The sequence below is a fragment of the Magnolia sinica genome, chromosome 6 (genome assembly GCF_029962835.1).
Source record: "Magnolia sinica isolate HGM2019 chromosome 6, MsV1, whole genome shotgun sequence".
NCBI classification, from domain to species: domain Eukaryota; kingdom Viridiplantae; phylum Streptophyta; class Magnoliopsida; order Magnoliales; family Magnoliaceae; genus Magnolia; species Magnolia sinica.
Window position 1 is genome coordinate 14,622,121 of NC_080578.1, and position 12,307 is coordinate 14,634,427.

Genomic DNA, 12,307 nt, shown 5'->3' on the forward strand with positions numbered 1-12,307 from the left:
ACTGAATTGACTAAAATGACAAAACATAATGATGCTTATTAGTATTCACAATGAGATAGTAGCCCTCACAAAGAAGTTTTACTTTACTTTCAAAGCCACCTTGAAATTAAGGTAACTGCAATTTGGAGTCAAGTAGCTCAATATGAATGCTAAGGGAGGTGACTGTAATCTGGTTATTCCACTTTATTGGGCTCAAATTGCGATTCAATTTGATTTTGCATCCAAATGCACTGTTAAGAAAGACACCGGAACACAAGCCTCTCAACCCCTCTGCTCTGTGCGTCATAATTTCTTATAACTTTGTGCTTGATTATTCACCTCTCGCTGATAAATCTGATTTAATTTGCTAGAATCATCAAACTCAATATTCAAATTGCCATATAGAAAGGTTTTCAATCAATCTGTTTATTGGACATTTAGTTATCTGTTGGTACTTTACAATCATAGATATTCCTCAATAAGCATACTTGTGCTTTGGTATGATTCTTTCGTCATCTGAAAAGAAAACCAATTGTTGAGTATATAACGTATGCGCACCATTTCTTTGTATTTTTTTTTTTTTCTATTTTTTTGGCGAAAAGTGGGAGCACACTCCCTAAATTCATCCCAAAAAGTCTCAATTTTTACACCCAAGGGCTTTTAGAGAATCAAACACACCCAGCAATGGTATACAACACCATACATAATGTCAGCTATATGCATCAAATTCCTCTAAAATTCACAAAACCGAATTTATTAAATGAATGCTAGCTAGTATTGCCATGTTGTTTAATCCATGTAGAATGCTAGTATTGCCTCTTGCAACCAGAAGAGAAGCCAAGAGACAAATAACTGAACATAATGAATTTATTCTAATCCTAATTAGGGTAGAACAAACAAAGACATCTAGAAATCACACAGAAGTTGATTCTATCAACAGCATGCATGCTGTCTAGAGATGGACAACATTATAATGCTCATTACAATGTAGAGAGAGCTGCCTCCAATGTGCAATACATTCAACACATACCAACTTGGTTACAACGATGCTTAGCTGCACCATCTGCCTAATAATATAATTATCTTATTAAGGTAGGAGTTTTGGTCTAACCAGTTGGGTGATATAAAGCAATATTACAAAGGTATGCGCATGCCCAACAACTAGGGTTTTTAGATTATTATGTACAGGAATCTGAATGATGTCTTCTTTCGTTTTGAAATGTTCTTCCTATGATTAGTATATATTGAGGAATTTATATAGATTTTCACTTCCATAGATCTATTTGGCAGCTGGAGGTGGACGTGGATGCATATTCTGCTGCTGCATCTGGCTTGTCGGACTGCCCAATAAGGAGTTCCAAGTTGTCGGAAGGTTGAAAGACATCGGCTCCATTTGAGAAGTTGGGGTCCTTTGAAACATCGTCTTGGCTAAGTTGAGAGGCCACAAACTTGTGAAGAACCCGCCAATCTGTCACTTGGTCGACTGCTTGCTCAGAGGTATTGTTGTATAATGGGTTCAACTGATGTCGATGAGTCTGTTGCATCTGTTCTTCTTGAGATAGGGAAGACGACTGGAGAGTGCTTCTTTGGTTGATGTCAAGGCCGTAGGCAGAGATGGAATTGCAGCTTACTGTAGGAGCAGAATTCGGAAGTTTGGGGCTCTCCAATTGAGGTAGCTGGAAGAAGGGATCATGGGGCATAAGGTAATGCAGCTCAAGCTCTTGCTTGCATGAAAAGGACTGGTGATATCCCACATCATGGTTTAACCTCTTGGGAGAATCAGATTCTGGCATGAAGGAGAGTTGGTCATCGTACCAGCAAGGTGACTCATGCTCACTTGCCTTTTGCATTGCCGTTATCCGCTTCTTGAATACCCGACATACTACCCAACCCTCTTCCTGAAACATTCAGTTACATGAAGATCAGATTAGGGAAGGTACATAAAAGAAATTAAATGCACCAAAAAAGAGCATCAGAGTCTGGCAGGTTCACAGCCCTAAAAAAAAAAAAAAAAAAGGAGGTTCACAGCCCTAAAGAACATCATGGATGTATAGGTTGGTTTTCCAATATGATCATTCCCATGTAATCAGTGAAGCATTCACGATAAACTTCGCCTTTCTTTTTTCTTCACGAGAAAGTTTAAAGTGTATTAGAGAAGGAAGAGAAATGCTGGACTAAAATTCTCTATGGTTGGTGCACTGGGGAGAAATGCTGGACCTTTCCATTGCTAACTCTAACGGATCAGACATTCTCCCTATCATTTCTGAGAATTGACTTTCAAAGAATTTGATGACTTGTGAAATTCAGATGTCTTTGGTAGAACAACTAACTATTTCTTGTTCCAATATAACAAATATTGACTGTGAAATTTCATGTATCTAGGTCAGGGAGTCAGGTATATCTCATAATATTGCTCGAAATAGGTGAGCTTGCAGAAGACCGAGAGAAAAATTCTTTGGATGGATCATTTATAAAAGAAAAATAAATATGTTAAAATCTAAAAAAGAAGAAAGGAAAGAAAAGAAACAAAGATCAAAGATTGCACAATAAGCAATAACAAGTATGTCATGTAGACGAATTGCAATCAACTGTGTATAAGCTTTAGAGAACCCAGTGATTAATATGCGAATAGCTTCAATGGAATAGAAGAGGGAGGGAAAAAGAAGAAGAAGAAGAATAGAATAGAAGAGATGATGTGTTTCTTCTCCTGAAATTTTGTAAAATTGCCAAGGCATGTGCACCTATGCATGCTTCATTGTATGAGAGCGGGTGCTTCTACTCCTACATTGCTTAGCAACAAGCTTGAAGTAGATTGGTTGTATATATGGACACAGGCATCAATATAGTGAAATTACTTTACAAATGAGCTATGAAATAACGCATTAAGGAATCTAATCTGTGATATGGACTTATAGTATGATTAAATATCCTAATGTAAAAGGAGAAAATAATACAACAAGCCATCTAATCTGGTTCATATTACTCACTGTTAGATTGGCAAAAAACTTGGAAGCTTGCAAGATACTGCATCTTGTAATCAAGCAAACAAGTCGACTTGTTGCCTGAGGTGGGGTTTGGATTTATTATTGTATTGAACTACAATGACTAACTTAATTGGGTAGAAACTTCCAGATTGTAATTACCTTCACTAGTATTAATGAGAAAATATCCCTCAAACTGCAGTTATATATATTCTTCTCAAGTTCAACTTGAGAGTAATGTAGTTTGGACAACAGTCTCTCTGTGAAAGTACTTGGATCAGTAATCACAGTTTGGTCATTCAACTTAACTGAACTAATAGTTGAATATTTCAATAGCGCATCAAAGGACATCTTAATATTGGAGAGCGCATAAAGTGTAATCTTCTTACGGAAACTATATGGGAGATAAGGTAATATTCTTTTTGTTATTGCAATGACACAATGGAACCAAAGAAGAGTGTAGAAAGTTTCTCTTTAATTTTCAATAAAATAAAATAAAATAAAATTCCAATTAAAATGCTTGCCTGAGTCGTCCCATTTTCATTTGTTTCAAGCCGATACTCATGCATTATCCAATCCGATTTTTGCCCATTTGGGGCCCGACCCTTGTAAAAGACTAAGGTCTTCCTCATGCCAATCAAGTTATGCTTTGAATATATGGCCTTATCTCTTCCCGTTGCCTTCCAAAACCCTGCTGTTGTGGCTCTATTTGTACGAGTTCCTGTTGGATACTTCTTATCTTTGTGGCTAAAGAAATACCATTCATTCTGCTCTTCTGTACCTATCTTACATTTTTCTGTTCAAATTAACCCAAAAAAATAAAAAAGATATTAAATACGCGTCACTTCATAAGAAGGAATATATATATATATATATAAAAGTCGACATGGTTTTGCAGAGATGTAAGTATATGAATTGAGTGTTACCTTGAAGATCCCATGGCTCAATTTTGTATAGATCAATGTCTTTGATTACATCTAGATCAATCCTTCTAGAAGCAATTTTCTTTCTAAGATAGTAATCGACAAGTTCCTCATCAGTCGGATGGAACCGAAAACCTGGGGGAACTTGTGAAAAGGTATTCATATTCTTTGAAATGAGTAATCAACTCCTGTAATTTATGTGACATACACCATTAATGTTGCAATTGAATAAATATCTGTAAAGATTTCAACAAACTTGCAAAAAAAAATAAAAATAAATAACGAATTGTCTTGATTTCACTATGATCCTAACAAATTTTTTTTTTTCTTCTTAGTTTTGAAATCTAAATACAATTTTTGAAATTATAAAAATGAAATGACCTAGTTGGCCATGATATTGGCTACAATGTCAAACTTGACAGACATAAAATATGTATCTTTACAAAGTCTGGTGCTTGGATAAAAGTATCATATTATTAACTATGAGATCTTATTATTGTCAAAAATCTGTTACTAGAGGAACACATTATAGACGTTAAAATGCTACAGAAAATTGTAATATTTTCTTTTTGTTGTTTTTCAGGAGCATACCACCTGTAATTGTAATCATCAAAGAAAACTGTTAGGTGGGAGCACACCTCCTTTAAAGAATGGATGTAAAGCCATCTTTTCTGTCACAGGAAACTGTAACCGTCTAGTAAAAGTTCACTTTAAAAATATGGTCATCTGTAGAGAGACGCCCAAACATGAGGCGTGTCATCACATTAAGGAGAATATGTAAATAGACATCAGAATGAATGGCTTCAGATGTAAAATGGACATGCAAACCAAGGGGAGGGCATTTGGCGTGGTCCCAAACTCAAAACCCCAACCTGAATACGATTATAGATCTTGTAAAAATATATATATATATATATATATATAATAAATAAATAAATAAATAAAAGAAGAAGAAGAAGAAGAAGAAGACAACACCGGGCAAAACCTCCCAAACTGACGCCATCCAATTCCCACATCTAATGGCTCCTATGCCGTCATTATCCAGCATGAGCTTGAACTCCCAATGCGAGTGAGTTCGTCCACCATGGAGTTGGCCTCCCCAACCACATAGGACAGATTACAATTGAACGATGGGCATTTTGACTTAGCGGCCACCCACCAATTCCAAATTGCCCAAGAAGGCATCATATTGGAACTCATACAATTTACCACAGTTTTTGAAACACTTTCTATTCAATCTCAAGGCTCCACAGCCCAAATTACCACAGTTACTAGACATTGGCTGATGGAATTCATTGTTTTCACAATTTAGGATTTCATAAGTTATGGTGGATAGTGATTCAAATACTTTGATTGGCACAATTAACTTACGGTGGTCTTGGCTTGGAAGGATTTGAAAAAGTTGAGCATCCATTTGGCATTCTTCTTTATCAATGTGTACGGGGAAGGGAATAAAGCGGCAGATACTTTGGCTGATTGGGGTTGTGAATCAGTGTCCAATTGTTTTATGAATAGGCATGCTTGTTGCCTGCGTTGATTAAGTCATAATTAACTTTAGATTCTATGTGCCTTTTCTACATAAAGGTTTGAATGCTATTTTTTGTTGATCTTTGTATAGCAATTTAGTAGTAATAAGATGAGGGAATTTAGGATAACCACCATTAAGTAATAGAACAAGGGAAGTAGACTTAGATAGTTTGGCCATGTGCAATAAAGACCATGAAGTACTGCATCAGTTATGAGTTCGTAGGTTCAAGTTGGCAGCTCTAAAAGAGTAAGGGGAAACATTTCCAAGTGACTGTTTGAGAAGCATCAACCTAATCACTATTTGGATGACTAAAGTCCATGCTAATAGTACAAGAAAATGCAACATGGCTTCAACTGGACGTCCTTACCAAAATGCATGCAATAAAACAAGTTAATCCAAATAATTTCCATGCATCATTGGTTTTCTAATTCATTATAACTTTTGGTGGTGTGCTGCCACCTTTCAATTTTTATTTTATTTTATTTTTTATATAACTTTTGTGTACAACTTTAAGAGGAAAGCATTTCAATCTCACCATGAATATAATATTAACAATGTAATATTGATAATTGTGTTCAAGCAAAGTCCAGTAATGATCGACATGGAGAAAGCCTATGATAGGCTAGAATGGGGATTCCTAAAGCATGTTCAGGCTCTCAGATACTTGGGTGATGTTAGTGGAACAATACTTGGCTAATTGCTAGTTCTTTATGTTGGTTACGGGGTAGGCGATGGGCTTTTTCAAGTGGTCTAGAGGGTTGAGGTAGGGGACCCCTTGTCACCTAGCCTTTTCATTATCATTGCTAAGTTCCTCAATCTTGGATTTAAGAACCTTGTTCATAAAGTTTCTGTCAGTCCTTTTATGTTCTGCAAGGAGGCCCCATAATTTCGCACCTTTTTACAGATGACAGTGTTATTTCTGAAAGCAGTGGGATTTGCTCCACAAAGTCGAATCTTTCTTACAGGAATACGAGAAAGCCTCATATCAAAGATTTCACATAAGAAAGAGCAGCTTCTCAATTGCATCCAAGGCAAGAATGACTATAGTTGAAGTAATGAAGAGGATGATTGGATTTGGTGATCAGACACAACAACATTTAATTTATTTAGGTGTGGCTATTTTCAAAGGTAGAAAGAGTTCTCAGGCCCTAATTCAGAAAAATGTGAATAGGATTGCAGGTAGGAAAGCTCAGCTTCTATCGTCGGTGGAGAAATTGGTCCTCATTAATCATGGAAGAGGCATTGGATTGGTTGGAAGAAACTTTATCTTCCTAAATTGATGAGATGTCTGTGTTGGAGTAGTGCATTGGAAAATCAATGTGAGCCCTAGTCCACTAGCCATGTGGATGTGATAGGGGGCCAATCTTGGCTGTAGATCATGATGACCATGTCTCCCTAGTAGACAGTTTATTGTGCGTTAGTGTTTGGTGCTACCTTAAATTTTTATGACATATGGTAATTAAGTTGATGAGTGATTCCTCGACTGGTCCTTGGAAACTTGAGATTGGACATGATGGTCATTGATCAGGAAGAGTTATGATATGTAGATCTTAGTACCTTTTTAGGCTATGATTGTCACAAGCGATTAGGACACACCTGTGAACATTCTTTGATGAGATTTATAATCATCCTTGGTGAAGGGACATGGCTTATGTGATTAAATGGCAGTTTTGCAACCTCTTTCACTTGGGATAGATTGAGGAGAGACCTTAACATGAAGGATCAACATCTATAAGAAAATGTGGAAAAACTGCTTCACAATCTAATCGCATAAGCTATGGTCTTAACCATTCATTAAAGATTTAAGTTTGTGAAAATCTGAGATTATCACAGTGGCAGAAAGTTCTGCAGTTTGGCATTGAACCGTTCCGCACATCTGATCGCTAAATCTACTTGTGAAGTCGCCAGAGAAAGGCAGCCTAGAAAATCCTGGGCCAGGTGGGCTGGACACCTAAACATTCCATCTAAAATCTCTATTTTTCTTTGGAAGTTATCTCAGTAGCCATTCCAGTAGAATCGGCCATCCAAAGTGCTTGAACGGCTATGGCTTCTAAACGTTGTGCTGCAAATGTTCGGAAAGTTGGGGAAATGTGAATGTGGCCTGCAAAGGTAGCGTGGTCCCACTTTGCCAATTTATTCAATGTGGCATTCATTAAAAATCAGCCCATTTTGGTGCATATCCAGCAATGGTTCAAACTTAGTAGAACTTCTTCTCAATTTCTGCTCCTAAATGGGATTTTACCTTCTCTGATTCTGTGGGAAATATGGTGGGAGCGAAACAATTCAAGTTTTGAGAACAAGATGAGTAACCTGTCCAATGTAATCTTTTGAGTAGGATGGCGGATGACAGAAATTGGTAGCCGTTTCCCACCAGACTGGAATGGCTCCCCCTTAGGTCTTGCACTTCAAATTGTAGGTATCCTGCCCTGGCCTCTTTCAAAATCAATGTTAGTTGTGAAATGGAGACTATCAAATAGTGGGTGGCTAAAACTCAACATGGATCGATCGTCAAAGGGTGACCCCAGACTGGGGGTGGTGGTGGTCATTGTAGGGAAGGGAATATTATTTTTTCTTATAGTCATAATTATTGATCGATTTCATATATGGTAGCAGAAATGAGGGCCCTCAATGGTGTTTCTCTATGTCTAGAGCAAGGGCTGAACAATTTAGAGGTGAAAGTGCCTCTAACGTAGTGCTGTGCAGTCTCAATTCCATTTTGGACTCGCCATGATCCATATGACATTGGTGGTTGGAGGCCAAGAATGCGTTGTAGAGGATCCATTATGAAGAAAGCCACGTTTTTCAGGAATGGTTTTTTTTTTTTTTTTTAAAAAAAAAAAAAATTTAAAGAGAACGTTTTTCAGGAATGTAATTATATAGCAGGTGGTCTGGATCAGATAGGTAGTTCCACTAGAAGAGATAAATTTTGCTAGAGCTACTACGCTTCCAAAGAAGGAGAGAGGATGCTTCAGAATCGACAAACTTGGAATTGAAAATGTTCATTGGAGCTAAGTTTCCCTATATCCTTATCATCCCTCTTTAGTTCGACGCAGTCTGCCTGGTTTTGGTTGGTTGGCACTGTCCTCAGGAAGATTGTAAATAGGTTGGATCCTCTCTCTCATTTCCCCTTTCGTATAGATATCCAGGAGGTCATGGTAGGGCCCTGCCCCAGCTAGGTGTATGCATCCAATTCACTTTGAACAAAAGAACACGTGAATCAGTAATTATATGAATTTAGTTATAAATGCCCAATAAAGTTTCACACAAAAAAAAATAATAATAATAAATAAATTTTAAAAAAAAATCTAGCGTTGTGCAATGTGAAAACTAACCAGAGTAGACTCGCTGAGGGTCTTGTACAATTGAAACCGCTGCCATAACTAACATGTTTAGCTAAATAATTTTTAGACCCAATGTCTGATAATGTGTTCTTTTTCTTCTAGCTAGCACTCAAGAAGAATTTTCCAACTCTATCATTTTCTTTTATAAACATCAGGCAAAGGATAGAGTCGGAGAATATTTTCCTATGTATGCATACATGAATGAGGGAAACTGATGTAAGATCTATCTCAACCAACATGACCTATTTAATTGAAAATAAAAAGATTCTTACTTCCATCCAACAACATTTCTGTGGTGATCAAGTTCGATTTATTTCCACTCAAGAAAAAAAAATGAAAACAATAATACGATATGACAACCAAGTATCAAATTTGGTGTAACATTGAGATATGCATTTGCATGAGTTACATCAGTATTTCACAATCTATATGCAATTTTCATGTGCTCTTTTGTGCATCTTATATATTCTTATCTTTTAAATTTATCATGGTAATTCAATTACTAAAAACAAAATATAGGAAAGTATCAAGTAATCATGAAATCATATCAACTGCTAAAATGGAGAAAGTATATGACAAGAAAAAATAATGTTCACTTCCACCAAAACAGTTACCCGAACAAGCAAACAAAGAGGAATCGGGTCATCATGTTGCAGCAATCTTTTATACTAGATTTGGTGTTCCTTCATAAAATCGTGCAAAGTGAAAATAGTTCTTCCTATATTTGATATGTGAATCGCAATCTTTTCAGAAGGCCTACATTGAAATTTTTTAATGAGAAATTCTTGAACAATATTTGTTGAATGTTTTATGCCATATCAAGCTTTGAAGTTTCTTTGATGATTGAGCTTTTATCAATACAATTGCAAGTGGCATGCTCCCACCTTCTCCAAAAAAAAAAAAAAAAAAAAAAAAAAAAAAAAGAAGAAGAAGAAGAAAAAAAAGAGATGATGATTGAAGACATGATCATATGTGGAATCACGCTTCAACAAAAGAACTAGATTTGGATCTTCCGAAAAATGCAATCCATGTTGGCATTGCATTATGAAAGAGACCAAAATTTCTTAAGAAAATAAAGAAATAACGACAACAACTATAATAGCAGTCTCCAGCTTTTACTATATTATAGTTATACCTACATGTGAAAGAAAATATGAAAATCTGAACATTGGATAATCACCATCACTCATCATGGTTCCCAGTTTCGAACAAGAAGCCTTTCAGCTTAAGCCATACTAGTTCCCAAATGGATAATATCAGAATCTTAATCGAATCTGTTCCTATTGATCCAGTCATTGAAACAAACCGTTGGAATGTCAATCAGCATTCACCAACATCTAGATCTAGCTCCATTTTTCACTATTCAAAAGCAAATAAAAAATTTCACTACACAAGACATCATTTCTAATCATCTAGATCCACAAATCTAATAAAAGATAGAAAATAGGAACTCCCAGCATAACCCAGAAAAAAAAAAAATCATAAAACAAAACTCATCGAGAGATAACGAGAAAGATCAAGGAAGCTTACAGATCAAACTACAAGGTTCAGGACTCTCTTTCACCTCCTCCGATCTTTAACAGCCTCTGAGAGAGAGAGAGAGAGAGAGAGAGAGAGAGATCCTCGGAAATCAGATCGTGCACTTGGGTCGTGGTTTTAGAAGCGTCAGATGGCGATGGTGGACAGCAGGGAAGTGATCGGATCCCGAGGATATCTGTGTATGAATGTGCGTGCAAGGAGGAAAAGGGTCTTTAAGGGAGAGAGGTTGGCGAATGGGAGAACGGAGAGCAAAAGGCGTTAAATAAGACAACAAGACAAGACAATGCGCACGCCCTAATTACCTTTCCCCACCTTCCGCTGGATTGCAGGAAAAGTATTTGGCGGGAAAAGAGAGAGAGAGAGAGAGAGAGAGAGGGAAAAGAGCCTGCGTGGCGGCAACCGCCTCCGCTACCCGCAACCGAAAGAGACCGTCTAAATGGTATATATTTTCAGGTCAGAGATTGCCGGGCAGAGCTAATGGAGAGCTAAAACACCAACACCGGCAATGAAACAAAACGGCAACGTCTCAGAAGGGCTAACGGCAATGGACGCCAGCTTTCTTAAAGCCTGTCATCTCAACTGGAGAAAAGGCAACAAAAAAGAAAAAAATAATAATACAGTAAAGAAAGGGCCCACTAATTGAATGGATCAGATTAATCCATACATAGACTGGGATTTTTGGTGGTGACGTAATTGAACAGCTTCTCTCTCTCAGTGGCCCCTACAATCACAGTACAATATTATTATTTCGCCATAAACTATCAAAATATCAGCTTTCGCAATTCCGTAACTGTCCATCCCTTTTTCCTATAATTACTTAGTTTTTCCTACGCACCAGTCCTTAAGGTGGTCGATTTGTTACCTCTAAAAGTCATAAAAAGTATATATTTATTTTTGCATTGTTTGGCTTTTTAATTGTTATTGGTGTTTTCTAGTGGATATCAAGTAGCATGTTTGGATGCATTATGGAATTGAATTGCAATAACTACCTTACTAGAATAATGAGGTGTAGGAAACACAAATTATTTTGTTATTGGAAATTCAATTCACTCACTCATCCAAACGCGGCCTATAATATTAGGTTTATGATTTGAACGAGCTCTCTCACTTTTTTTATTTTATGGGTATGGGTTTTCAGCTCACATCCTTTTTTCCCATTTAGAAATTTCCATATTCTTCCTTATTTTTGGATGATACTGACTTAAAATTATCATGAAAGCTGAGTGGACCGTAACAACTTGCCTAAGTTCAAGTCACCAGGAAAGGTGCTGTGGTTTAGCTTTTCAGGACTTTATAATGAGTGGACCGTAACAACTTGCCTAAGTTCAAGTCACCAGGAAAGGTGCTGTGGTTTAGCTTTTCAGGACTTTATAATCAGCTCTCTCTCTCTCTCTCTCTCTCTCTCTCTCTCTCCTGCATTGGAAGGTTGAGCGACAACAGAGAACAGTTGAATTACTTGATATACTGGCGGAGTATGATGCTTGATACTCGAGCAATTCGAAATTGTACGTGTTGCACATTAACTCAAATTAAACCAATTAAATTGTGGGGTTCACTCTATTTAACAATCTTAATCTCTGATTCGTGGGCTCTTGTTTGTTGAAATAGGATCATTGGATATTTTAATATCCAGCCGTTGGATAAGTGTCCACTATTAGTATAGTAGTCTGATAATTAAATAAGAGATATATGTTTAGTTCAGGATGAATTAAACTAAGACCTTAATTTGGACATTTTAATTTGACTACTTGAATGCCACGTGTGCAATTTATAAGTAATTTTTAAGTGCCTGCGTATCATCCATCACCGTTTGCCGGAGTATAAAAGTTTTCCTTCGGAACAAGAGATGGGGGCATTTCAGACAATTGTCTAGTTGTTATTATCATTGTTATTAAGCTCGACACCAACAGCACGGGGCCTATGTTGGTTGGTTTTACATATTTTAACTTGACGGTCTTAATTCCAGCAGGTTGTACGGTTCAACCGGTGGATTAGTTCCAACCTTTCATGTGAATA

At 36.9% G+C, this 12,307-nt stretch overlaps 1 protein-coding gene across 1 annotated transcript; it reads right to left on the bottom strand.

Annotated features, from left to right (window-relative positions):
• Positions 1 to 903: 903 nt before the first annotated feature.
• On the bottom strand, positions 904 to 10,883 carry LOC131248344 (NAC domain-containing protein 7-like). Its single transcript, XM_058248601.1, has 4 exons — positions 10,283 to 10,883; positions 3,887 to 4,071; positions 3,485 to 3,756; positions 904 to 1,877 (listed from the first exon to the last, which is right to left on the bottom strand). The coding sequence occupies exons 2-4, from the start codon at positions 4,044 to 4,046 to the stop codon at positions 1,245 to 1,247; spliced, it is 1,065 nt and encodes a 354-aa protein (XP_058104584.1). The 5' UTR covers positions 4,047 to 4,071; positions 10,283 to 10,883; the 3' UTR covers positions 904 to 1,244.
• Between the last annotated feature and the right edge of the window lie 1,424 nt (positions 10,884 to 12,307).